The 13330-nt window shown below is 53.0% G+C and overlaps 1 protein-coding gene across 1 annotated transcript in view; it reads right to left on the minus strand.

The window, feature by feature from the left end:
- Positions 1–13330, minus strand: part of Otof (otoferlin) — an 87585-nt gene that overhangs the window by 46494 nt on the left and 27761 nt on the right. Inside the window, exons 4-5 of the mRNA XM_076833887.2 lie at positions 8504–8592; positions 2419–2518 (exon numbers count right to left, since the gene is read on the minus strand). Coding sequence (XP_076690002.2) covers positions 2419–2518; positions 8504–8592 — 189 coding nt within the window. The remainder of the gene's footprint in view (positions 1–2418; positions 2519–8503; positions 8593–13330) is intronic.

Consider the following 13330-nt stretch of genomic DNA (forward strand, 5'->3'; position numbering starts at 1 on the left):
CCTGACTATTTTGCAGATGAGAAAAAGGAGGCTCAGGAAGATTGACACTGCAGACTTGGCCAGCTCTATGGGAACTGGCCCCCAATTCCACTGCATTGACTCTGCTCCTCTCTGGTGCCCAAGATCAGGGCCCCACCCTGGACAGGTGAGCCTGGCAGTGGGCTCTGAGTCCATGGTGTACATAATCAAAAGTGTCATTCAGTGTCCCCAAAGATGAGGTCACTTCCTCATCCCCAGGACTGTGGCTGCCTGTAGGCTTGAGAGGGGTCTGCCTGGCAATGTGACAGAATGAGCTAAGTTTGCCCTCCAGGTGAGGACCCAGGCCCTGGACACCTTACATGGAATCAGCATGTCTTTCTTATTACTCTTCTGACACCCACCATCCTACCTGGAGAGGAAGGGATCTTGGGGTCATCCTGGGCTTTTCCTCTGGAGAAAATAGAGCACCAAACTTGGGCCCAGACTTAACAGTTGAGAATCCTGATGGGATTCTTACTCTGTGTCCTTTGGCCACTTACCTGGGCACTAGCTCCAGCTGCCCCCACTGCATAGGGAAGACTCCTGCAAGTTCCCTCCTCAACCTACATGGGTGAACAGAGGCCTCCCGGACATGGTTGCCCTTCCACACAGTTCTGGGGGTGACCTGCTCATGCATCATGACAGGCAGCCTTCCCTCAGCACTTGGATCCCCTAATGGCCAAGCCTGCATTTCCCAAGGGAAGGGAAAGGTGCACATGTTTTCTGATCCCTCCTGGTGCTAGGTGTCTTGCTAAGAGGCTTCCATGTGAACTCATTCGATCCTAACACTTCAACCTACCCTGCCTAACAAATCAGGAGGTAAGCAACATGCTTATGGCCAGTTCAGAAATGCTGGAGCTGGGATTTGAGTTCAGGCTCCTGATTATAAGCCCCATGTCCTTTTCCCTGAGCCAATGGGACCTCTCTGGTGTGATTGAGGATGTTGCAGTGGGAAATGGTACCTGGATTTGGAAGCCCTGGGTCTCAGAGCTGCCACTGATGTAGATCAGCTCTCTAACTTTGGAATCCATCCCCGTCCTGAACTTCGGCTTTCCCATCCATAAAATGGCAGAAAAGGTGAATGATGTATGGGCTAGAGAATCTGCTAGAGAATCTCAGCTGAAATCCTAGATGGTGTTCTAGAAATCCAGGTGTGGCTGTGCTCCTGCCCATTTCCTGGTTCTTTCCCATCTTCCCTCCCACACTATATTCTCTTCACGCAGGCTGCCATTTTCTCCAAGCCTTCCATTCCCATTGGTGTCCACAGCTTGTTCTGCATCCCCTCTCCCCTTGCTGTGGTGGCTGAGACTCCACCCTCTAACTTCAAAAAGCCCACCCTGGCCTGAGGGAGAGTAGGCCTGGCTCAGAAGTCCCAGATGTTCTCCTTGTTCTCACGACGCCATGTTCTGAGATGCCAAGCCACAGTGGGAATTTCTGCCCCACTCTGAGCACTCCTCAGAGGGGGCTCCTTCCCTTCTGGGTTCAGAGGCTGCCTTCTGAGGCTCTTTCTAATATTTACATACTTTATGCAGACCCTTGGAGGTGGTGGTGTGGGGACCATGGTACAGCCTCTATTGCACACATGAGGTCAGGAAATGACAGTTAACAGTATTACTTTATTTATTTATTGAGCCCTTACTATGTGCTCTCCCATTCTAAACACTTCCTGTGTGTTCTCATTTAATCCTCAGAACAATCCTGAGAGGTAGATACCATACTTCTGTTCACTTTGCAGATGACACGTTCCCTGCCTAAGTCACCATTAGCAGGTGGCCTAACCAAGATTCATACCCGGGGCTGGGCTCCTCACCACCATACCAACTGCCCATGAGCGTCCAGGGAAGAGCTGGAAGGGACAGGTGAGAACAGAGCCTGGGAGCTGGGTGGCCAGGGCTTTACCCCTCCTTTCTTAGGACATGTGTTAAGTGCTAGATGGGGTCACTAGGGTGCTTATGCTCAGGATGAAGGGCTGGAGTATGACAAGTGGAGTGAAAAATGAGGCCCCTGCCCTCCCAAAATGACTGGCCTTTGAGAGGAACCAAGTCAGATGCACAGAGTGCAGGTACCGGGCCCAGCAGGGCTCAGTCTGGCTTCAGATGATGACGAGAGAAGCCTCCTTAGTGATTCCCAAGTGGAAGGTCTCAATGGAGGAGAAGGAATGGCACCTGCCATCGCCCTTCCCCATCACTGTCATTGTAGGAAGGTCTGGGGTGTCCATGCCACAGAGGATTCAGCACCGGTCACCAGACTGAGTGTCTCTACCAGTGTCCTCAGTCTCTTCTGCCCACCGTGCCTTGCCATGCAGGCCCTCTCCAGACCACCCTGTGTATCGGGGAGAGGGAGTGAAGCAGATCCCCGCCCCCTATGATGGGAAAGTCCAGGGACTCTGGTCACACCCACCTTGATGATAGCATTGTTGTCATCGATCAGAGTATCGGTCACCTCCACGTGGTTCTCCTCCACCACCTTCTGCAGCACCATGCGGAAAGTCCCGATCAGCCTGTGAATGGCAAGGAGGCATGGTGGCTTCACACAAGAAGCCACAGTGAGGAGCAAGGCTGGCATCCCAAGGGCCATGAAAAGCTGGGAAAGAGACAGGACTCCTTGGCTGGTGCTAGAGATAATGGCCCCGGAGTGGTATGTGTGGTTGTATGTGTGAGGCCTGTTTTCTCAGGAGAGTCTGGGGAGCAGAACCCTGGGATAAAGTTCACGGCCTGGGGCCAGGGCCCGTGGGAGTGGGTTTCCACTGAGGCCCTCCAGAGCAGCTTCCAGGGGTCCGTGTGGAGGCTTCTGGGAAGGACTGAGGCTGCTGGATACACAAAGCTCCTCCCTTCTACCTCTGAAACCATGGGTAAGGCTGCATATCACCAATACCACGCCTTGCAGAATCCCATGTTCCAACCACACAGCAGGGGACAGGCATGCAGCATTGGGGTTAGAAGCACAGTCTGGTGGTCAGAGAGACTGGGGTTTGAGACCCAGCTCTCACATCAGCGAGGCTTCTGTCCCTGGAACTCCCCTACACTCTCTGAGTCTGTTTGCTTCTAAGCTAACAACCCCTACCTCACCAAGTGGGTGAGATGCTCTGTTGAAGTTCTCATCAGGTCCCTAGCACAGGGTCACCGCTCCCAAAGCACTAGTCCTTGTTTGTGCAGTGCCTCTAGGCTGTGAACCAGGGTGAGTGGTATTTTCTCTTTTCCACATATTTTTTAATTGCTACATTACAGTCCTACAAAATGGTGGGATTTGTTGGTACACATTTGTACATACACAAAATATAACAATATAATTTGGCCAATATAATTCCCCAGCAATTCCCTCCCCTCCTCCTCACCCTGGTCCCTTTCCTCTACTCTACTGACCATGAGGTCCTCACGCCCACACTGGTGGTGGTTTCTATGTCCTGCCTGTATTTGATATTTCCTGCATGCTCAGAGACCTCAATATCTGTTGGCTGAATTAGTGAGCAACAGTGGGTGTCCCCTTTGCCCTGTTGCTCTGGGGCAGAGCAGGGTCCTCAGAGAGGTGAACTCACATGGTGCTTCCATCCGGGTCCGTTAGAACACATACCCCATTTCTGTAGAAGAAACAAAGACCCTGGGGATATGTACCATGTGTGAGAGCTGGAAGGCTCCTGGGGGTCAACTGTGCTGCCCTTGGTTTATAGAGGAGGAGGGCGGGGCTGAGAAAGGAGACAGGAACATAATTAATGTCACATCTGGCCAGGGCAGCATGTCTATGAGGGTACGTGGCCCTAAAGATGTGAGGTGAGGTGTGAGGTGAGCTATCATATGAACTCTGAGACGTGTTCGATGTCTATACCATCCTGAGGGCTATGGAGGATGAACACTGATTTAAAAAAGAGTGGGTGGGAAATCCATCTGTGTGAAGAAGAAGTGCTGGGAGCAGCCATGTTGGAGACATAGGAAATGTTTCCCTCCAGAGCTTAGAGCCCCATCTGCCAGCTGACCCCATCTCCCTGAAGGTGAAATTGTCCGTCACCCCTCCAGTTTAAAACCTAACTGGGCTTCTAGCCTCTTCTTAGACCAGCCCCAGGGAAGGCCCAATCCCATCCTGGTGTCTCCTCAGCTGGAGAAACGCCGTGTGTGTATTTCTGAGGAGTATCCAGGTGACGCTGATGCTGCCGCTTGCAGTGCACACTTGAGAACCTGCCTACTCTCACACTTTGCTGACTGGCTCTTTAGGACACTGTCACTCCACCAGGACATGCTGCAAGCTAGAACTCAGGCACATCTGTCCCCATCTTTATAGGCCCAGGAACAGCCAAGAAAGTTCCCCAGGATCAGCAGAGGTACTGCAGTGTGACAAGACACCCCCAGGGGGCAGGAAGGAGCTGTTCACCTGCAAGTGCTCAGAGAAGCCTCTGGTGCCTTTGGGGCTTCCCTTGCCTGAGTCTCAGACCTTAGACTTGGGAGGGTCCTGAGAGGACAGCTTGTCCAGCGCTGATGTCTGAAGCAACCTCCCTGACCAGGCTTTGGAACCTCTGCTGGACACACCAGTGATGGGCACCAGGACCCCACTACTCCATGAGGCTCCCACTGTTAGGCCCCTCTCCATGGCCTTCATCGCACCTCAGGAGGACTGAGTTTAATCTCCGGAGAATCCCAACCCTGCCTACACCCTAAATGGCCAGTGTGGACAGTGGAATGAGCCAGAGTCTGGAGTCAGACAGATATGAGTTCAGCCAGCAGAGTCTAAGGGAGATTCCACCACCTGGCAGTTGTATGCTTTCTGGTTTGTGCTCCAGCCTCTCTCAGGCCATGCCACCTGCTTCCCTTGAGGATGTACAGAGACACTCCTTTGAGTTGGGGCAGGGTGGAGGGCCCAGGCAAGGCTGTTCCTTCGCAGGCTGGACTCTGGAAGCAGATCCAGGCTGCCACTGACCCTCCCACCTCTGCTGCAGCCTCATGAGCCTGAATAGCCTGGCTCCAGCCTGGAAGCTGGGCATCCTCAAAGGGATCAACTTGCCACACCTCCAGGGAGTGACTCCTAAGAGCCCCTTCCAAATAAAAATAATATTCTTTGAAATGGACAATTGATTGTATCTAAGTCTTACATAAAATATTAAGAAAAGAAGTTTACAAAACCTTGCACCCTTTACAGGTCTATAAGCAAAAAACAGGGTGCTTGCCGTGGAAACAGCTTCAAAACAATGGGAATGCCGCCATCAGCCCTTCTCGCAGGCATTCCCTGGGGAAGGAGCCAGGAAAGATGGGGCAGGGAAGCCCTTGGCTCTTGCCCTTGTGGCAACCTCAGAGCCACCCTGCCCACCCAGCTGCCTTTTGTGCAGCCTGGCCTTAAATACAGCAGGTCTCTCTCCTCTGGGTGGTTCAGCTCAGGACAGCAGCACCCAAGGTGATGGAGGAAGGGTGGGCTTATCTACCCCTTGGATAGCAGGGTTGATTTCTGGCAAATGGAGGTAAGAGGCCATGTGGTCTGTGAGAAGGAGCACTGGCCTAGGGCTCAGGAGGTCGGGGTTGAAGACCCAGCTCTGCCCTGAACTTGCCGTGTGATCATGGGCAAGGGCCTTCTCTGGGAATGTTCCCTCCAGGCTGTTGGGTGAAGGATCTGGGAGTTAACCCCACACCCTCTGCAACTTCCCTTATGTGGGCCATTTAGCTACACCACCCATCATCAGGAAGAACCCTACTGGAAGAACCTGTGGATGGGCCTGGTTTGCAGGACAGGGCCAGGGGTCCCAGGTAATTAGCCAGTAGGGAAGGAGGCCCCAGTGTAGATGGGTCTATAGACTGACCACAATAGAGTGGCAACTGGGCACCAGAATCCTATCAATAATTCATTGTGTCCCCCTGGGAGCCGGTGTCAAATGCCTCAGGCCTCCACTGCGCTCCTGGCTTCTGAATTATTCAGGGACCCTGGCATCCTCAGCAGCCAGGAGCCTGACAATTGGGCCAGGCCATTGCCCCTCAAGATCCTGGACAGGCAGAGCAGGATGCCCAAGAACTCTGAATCCAGCATCTCGTCCTCCTGGGAAGCTCAAGTTTCCTGGAAGGAGGCCCTTGTTCCAGGCAGCGCCAAGCAGACATGGAAGACTCTTTGCTCTGGACTAGGATGCTTCCCTCTTTCCCACCTTGTCTCCATCTCCCAGAAACCCCTAGACCACCAGGTGGGGGGCAGGTGGGCCTTTTCTTTGGCTCTGGGAAATAAAGCCCCGACTCCAGGATGGGGACCCCTGAGCCCCACCTGACTCCAAGCACCCCTCCCCACAAGCTGGCCCAGGTCAGGACAGGCCTGTGTCTCCACGAGCCGTCTTTCCTTACCCCCATCCCATCTCTCAGCCCACAGTGTCCTGGACATTCTCTGGGTTTCTGAGAAATTGAAGACCCTCTCTCATCAGGCCTGGCCCCCTCTTGAGGGTTTCCCTGTCTTCTCTTGGATGGGAACAGGAAGGGTAGGGAGGGAAGGATAGGAAGCAGAGCCCCTTGGGGCTTCCCTCTCTCGGCACTAAGGACACCTGTGTGCAGCCTTAACTCCCAGCATATCCCTGTGTGGCACGGGGCTTGCTCTCTGAGCTCTAAGGCTCATGGATGATCTGACATCTGTGGACTGGTCCCTGTTGGGGTTCCTGGGTACCCTTCCTGGCACTCAGCTTCTGATTCTGCCTCCTCCCCCACATCCACGTGGTCTGCATTGGACCCTTCTCTTGTTCCTGTGACTCCTGTCTTCATAGGTCACTTGGGTATCTCACCCCAGGGAAGAAGGCCATGCTTCATCTTGGGGATCCCTGGAGAGGTAGGTGTCTCTTACCAGCCTCTCTTGTAGCTACCAGAGGCAGCTGCCTGAATGCTGTGACCCCCTTCAAGGCAAAGAGGAGGCCTCCAGGCCCTAAGTATCTTCCCTGCAGCTCTGCCAGAAGCCCAGAAGTGCCTGTGCTCCACACTCAGAGGTCTCAAGGGCTCCTAATAAATCCCACTGACTCAAATACTCCTTGCAGCCCATGAAGCCCAGCCCTTCCTGACTCAGACATCCCCACGTGGTCTATTCTGGGTTCACTCTCTCCCCGTGCTGGGGGCTCCCATGGCGGTGCGTTGGTTGGAGCGCCCTGACTCTCTGCCATCTGCTTCCTCCAGCAAGGCAGCCTGGTCCTCGTTTTGCTTGAGCACATGTTTTCTTTTCCTCTTCCCATGGCAACAAACCTCACACGAATGGCCTGTGCCTTGATCCTTCATTTTAGCCCCTCTAATGACTGGCTTGGTGTCTGTCTGATACAGGGTGTTCCTTCAGTAGATGTTTGGTGATGACTGGCTGGGTGGATGGATGGATAGGTGAATGGATGGATGGATGGATGAGTAGATGGACAGGTGAACAGATGAATATGTCCTCTATGACCTTCTCCTTTAGGCTTGCATTCTCTTGTCATAAAGCAAGGTTTAAAGTCCTTTCTCCCAGGCAACCCCAGGTGTTGCCTATTGAAGTTTTCTGCAACCGATATAAGAAGAGTGGACCCCTCATCCTCCCTGGCTCAGACTGAACTACTTCTACTGATATGATCTAGGATTCAGTTAGCTATTTTTGATTTGTACTTTCCTCCCACTGTTGAGTCACAGTGAGCCATCACTGAGTGAATATCTCCACACCTTTTTGGGCACACTGCAGTTAAGACATGACCTCCTCCAGCTTACATAGGAGCAACTAATTTTTGAAGCCAAGATTACTTAAGCTTTGAATCCAAACTTTATATTTCTTACATTTAACCACAATTCTAAATTGTTCAAGGTCTTCTGAATTCTCTAGGCCACATGGAAAAAAAGGGGACACCCTTATGGGACACCTCATAGTGACAATGCTTATGTGGAGGGCGTACTTACTTTCCAGAATGAAAGCTCCCTGAGGCCAGTGCCCAGTTTTGTGCTGACACACAGAGGTGCTCAGTAAACACTTGTTGAATGAATGAACGACTCTCTCTCATTCATCTCACAGCTGCCTTTTGTGGTAAATGACACACGAAGACACTGAACTCAGGGGGGTTATGGAAGCCGCCCAGGGCACACAGTAGATGACTGACCTGGGATCTGAGATCAAGCTTGTCTTCTAAACCATCAGCCAACTGCTTCCCAGCTTCTGTGAGACAAGTTCATTCCCAAGGCCACAGATGGCCAGTAGGACAGTATCAGCCATTCTGTCTCTAGCTTCTCTCATGGGTTGCTGTCCCCCCAGCATAGGGTAGAGAGGGAGCTTAAAGAAAAGGACAGGAAGCCTGGGCAGGGCTGGGGACGGAAGGGTGGACAGGAAGTGAGGTGCTCTTGGCTGACAATGGTTACTCTGAAACGGGGTCCTCTGAGGACATCATGAAGGAGCAGAATGGCAGGCAGAGACCAGCCCAAGACCTCTCTGGTCTTTGAAGATCTGTCCAGGGCAGGCCAGGGGTGCAGGTCCCAATTTGAGCCCAAAGAGAGGGTCATCGGAGGAGCAGGGCAGGCCCCCAACCCCACCCCACACTTACTTGTTGCTGAAGACTTTGCTGTAGTTGAAAATCTGAATCTCGAGCATCTCGGTTCTGTCAATGTTGCTGGCCACTGGCCACCGGAATGTCTGGGGAGAGAGGGAAAGCTGTGGCCTTGGGTAGAAATAGTGGGTGGGGTGTGGAGGGTGGGAGGGGCTGCCATAGCCAGCCTGCCCCTCACAAGGGTCCAGGGCTCCCTAGGGACAAATACTCAGCTGGACTCTAATCCCCACAGTCACATCACGGGGGTGGCTGACCACTCCCTTCCACAGATGGTGCTCAGAGGTCACGTGGGCAGTGGAAGAACCTAGACCTTACCAGGACTTGTGACTCGGTCTCCAGGGCAACAGCAATGACTGTGGGTGTGACCTGGCGCTGGTGTGTGCTGACTGGTCGTGGGCCTCCAGATCTCTCCCAGTGGACTCACTCTGACCAGCATAGACCCTGCCCTGGCAGGTCAAACCACCCCCCGTGTGGCAGTGTTAACATTGGGGACAAGCTTTAGCTATTGAGTGTTAGGAGGGTCAGACTCACAGCCTGTCCCCAATGTGCTATTTCTAGAGTCACCCTTGTCCTTTGGAGTCCTCCCTAAATCAATAATAATGATAAATCGGAACTTGGCTGGGATTTTTCTCACTACCCTAGAAGAGGCAGCAAGGGCCCAACATAGAGGCTAGAAACCAGTGGTCAGCAAGGCTTCCTCAAAGGACCTGCTACCCCAGCCTCACCCAGTCCTCCTCCTGCACGGGACAGCAAAGAAGACCGGGAAGGGAAAAGAAGAAAGAATCACATCCTGAGGGCTAGTGTTCTTGTGGTATCCCCTGGAGAAGCAGTTCATAGAGATCGGGCACCTGCAAGACAGCCTGACATGCAGGTTCCTAGTAGCATCTGCCCGGGCAGTGACCCAGCGGGCCTTTCCCATTGCCTCTTAGGCGACCCACAGAGCACAGAGGGCAGGAGCCCAGGGCACTTCGTTGGGTGTGGCAAGTGTGTGGTTTAGGCTCTGCAGGCAGGAAGTGCCCAGAAACCCTCTCTCAAGGGCTTCCTAATACACAGGGGTCCTCAGCTCAGAGGAGGCTGTGGGGCTATAGCCACAGAGCCAGAAGCTCTGGATCCAGAATGATCTCACTCCCTCCCTCTGCTGGAATGGGAGATTCGGAGGGTCTGAGCAGGGGTCCCCATCCATTCCACATCTGGAACCCCACTCACAAGAGATGGGGAGAAGGCCAGGTAGAAACAGGTGCTGGGTGAGGGTATACACTCTTCCTAGCTGGACTTTGGATAACCAAAATGGCCCCAGGGCTTGGAGAGCTGCTCAATGCTGTTGGAGGATGGCATCAGGGGGATTTGACAGGTGGGAGGCAATGACTGTTTAAGTTTCCTTTTTATACCCTTTCCAATTCAGACTGCTCCATAAGCCAGTAGTACATAATAACAGTGATAGTAGTAATTGTTGCCATTTATAGAGAGCTTTTCATTGTGTGGGGGTCTGAAGTCTGCGTGCACTAATTCGTTTACAACAGCCCAAGAGGCCAATAGTGCCTTCTCTGTTTTATGGACAGGCAAGCTGGGGCTCAGGGAAATGGTATGATGTGGAGATGGCTAATGGCTGAGGGCGCTGGGGAGCTGGCTTCTTCAGGCCCAGGCTGCAGGCTCGCCATTTCCAAAGTTGGGCTTTCCTCTTGCAGACTGGAGGGGACTTGGAGGGTTGGGGGCACACTGGGCTGGTCTGGCAGGTGTGTGCAGGCCTGTCTCAGGAAGATGGTCTTCCTGTCACCTCCCTTCAGGACTGGTCTAGTCCTGGGGGTGCTGGTGTGGGCATGAGAGGGAGGAAGAGGCAGAGGAGGGAGGGTCCTGGGGTGTGGTGGGAGGTGGTGGAGGGGAGCGGGAGAGCTGGGAGGCCTCCGGGGCCTCATTAAGAAGCTCGGGCTCCCGCTGTCTGGTGCCTCTGGCAGGCGGGTTGGCGTAATGAGGCGGCTTGGATGGGGCTGCTGGGAAATAAGGCGGCTCTGGAAAGCCCAGCTCATTAGCTCTAGGTGAGGGGAGAGTGCTGGGGAGCCACCGAGATTGGGCTCTTGGAACGAAGCGGGCAGGCCTATTGATCCACCCCAGGGGCTGCTGGTGGGATTCGGTGTTGAAGGAAGGAAGGAACAGGAGGGAGCCGAGATGTGGGAGGAAATGGCACCATGGAGGGAGAGCGGCTTAACTAGGTTAATGCCAGGGCGGCAGGAGAGTCATTCCCAGGAAACTCGATGGACTGGGCCAAGGGGTTGGTAAAGGGAGCTCCTGGGGTCTCTGCTGGCCCACTGCTGGGCGCAGGTCAGCTGGTGGGGACCCAAGGGCCCAACCATAGGCCAGCTGGCCAAGTGGACATGGGGTCAGTAGCCATCTCCCTATTTTCTTACCTACACTGTTCTTTCTGCTCATTTCTCTATTTTCCCTTTCTCTCTTTTTTCTTCTTCTGCTTTTTCTACTTAGTACATCCATTTTGCCTTACATCCGCTTCTCTCTTTCTCTCCCTCTTGGTGGTTCCCACTCCTAACTGTATTTTTGGACTAAGATAAATATCTACCTCACCTCTGTTGAAAGAACCAAATGCAACCACAGGTGACAGGACTTGGTAAATAACATGGCACTGTGGAGATGGAGGCATTATTTGTTTGGTTTTGTTTTTTTCCCGTGGGACCTCTATACATGTCCAGCCCATCTCCCTGGTCCTTCCTCTCCCTCACTCTCTGACTCTTCATCTGCCATGGCCTGTCAGTTTTTCCTGTCTCTCTCTTTTTTTGCTCTTCTCATCCTGATTTCATTTCTCATTGTCTTGTTTTGCTACCCACTGGGGTGGTGTGTCCATACATGGCAGAGAATGAACAGGATGAGGTGGGAAGTTTGGGGCTTTGGGACCTCAGGGGGGAGCCTGGTTCACTGCACCCCTCCTCTGACAATGCTATTTAACCCCTGAACCACTTGATTGAAGGGAAAGGGCTTCTGAAGGAAGGTCTCCAGAAGGTCTACCCAGAACACCATGCACTGGTGACACGGCTCATAGCCACACAGCGAAGATGCAGGAAAGGGAGGAGCCCAAAGGCGCAATGCTGGTTGGTGCAGAGGGTGGGACTGGAACCCAAGTCTCTAGAGCTTGGCCCCGGCTTATTCCACTCTGCTGGGCCTTCTCCTGAGGCTGACTCAGAGGCCTGCGGTTCTGGCCATCCTTCTAGGTTGTCAGCCGTAACACAACATTTGCTTATTGAGTGCTGACCAGGCACTGGCTATGCACTTTACACATGTTATATAATCAAACCCCCACTTTACAGATAAGGAAACCAGGGTCCAGTGAGGATTTGCCTAAAGTAAGAGGCCATACAGCTTAGTTGTTAAGACAAGATCCAGGCTACCCGGGTTCAAGTCCTAGCTCTGCCACTTAGCAGCTCCGTGATCTTGAGCAGCTTTCCTTGCCACCCAGTGTCCTCATTTGTAAAACAGGTGAGAGTGTCACCTAACCCTGGGCACAGGGGAAACCCTGAAGGACCCATGTCTGTGGTACTCTAGGGTGTCTCCCTGCATCCTAGGTTGGCCCCATGGCTGACTTTCGCCAACAGAACATGGCAGAGGTGATATTGTGTGGCTCTTAGAATTTCCATTTTCACCCTCTTAGAAGACAGTGGCATGTAAAGAAGTCTAGGCTGTCCTGTTGGAGGGAGGCCATGTGGAGATAGAGTCCCTAGAGGATGAGGCCATGAGGTGGAGACCCAAAGTGTCATCCCTAGATGACAGCAGCACCCATGGAACTCCAGCTGAACAACCATCCAGTTCAAACCAATCAACACAGGACCATAAGCAACACTCACACACAGATTGTGTCAGTCATGGTTTAGGGTGGTTCATTCACAGCACTAGGTAATGATGACACCCCCCTATGCTCTCTTGTGGCTCTAAGTATCAGACTATGTCAAGGACACTTGTCACCAGAGGCAGAGCTTGGCTCCATGCTCCAGGCCTGGCTTCCCCATGCACCAGTTCTCTTGCTCCTCTCTTTCCACTGGCTTTGAGAACTCCAGGGACAGCCTTGACTGTCACTCTCAGGGCAGTCAGAGCAGAAGCAGAGCTAAAACCCAGGTTTTAGTCGGGTTCACTGGGGACTCCCCACACTCATTGCAGGATCCAGCCCACAGTAGGTGCTCTGCAAACAGGTCTCAAATGACAGACCCAACTGCAGTGCTGCTCCTTACTTGTGGAGTGCACTTCGGCAGATTAGTGCTCCTCTCTAAAGTGTGATGGCAACAGAATGCACTTCTTGGGGTAACCATGAGGCTCGCCAGGCGCTCAGCACAGACCTGGCACATGGTGAGTTCCCAGTTAACAGAGTAGCTTATTATAATGGCTGTGATCATGATGGTCATTCCAGAAACTGGAGCTAGGCCTGGCTTCTTGGTGACAGACATGGCCCGGTTGCAGGTTTGTGGGTCCAGGGGCCACTTCTCCAGCCTGGGCAGCACCAGCGTGATTCTGTGGCCAGAGCTGAGGATGGTATATTCTATTTTGGAGGATTCCCTGAAAACGGATGGCCTTGAGACTGGGCCAAAGAAACCCAGCATGTCATCTAAGACCCCTCTCCATCTCAGACCCAGGACATGTGCCTGGTATTGCCAGAGGACCAGGTAGCAGCTAAGCTAAACACTGGGGCTCAAGATGTTGCAAGCCGGTGAGCCACAGGTTTACTGGGCCACATGTTTACTGAGCACCTTTTGCATACCAGGTCCTGAGCATGATACCTTGTGGGATGTAGGGATGCAGGGGTGTTTCTTAGTCTTGGGAATGCTTCTGGAT

This window comes from Callospermophilus lateralis, chromosome 14, assembly GCF_048772815.1.
Source record: "Callospermophilus lateralis isolate mCalLat2 chromosome 14, mCalLat2.hap1, whole genome shotgun sequence".
Taxonomy (NCBI): domain Eukaryota; kingdom Metazoa; phylum Chordata; class Mammalia; order Rodentia; family Sciuridae; genus Callospermophilus; species Callospermophilus lateralis.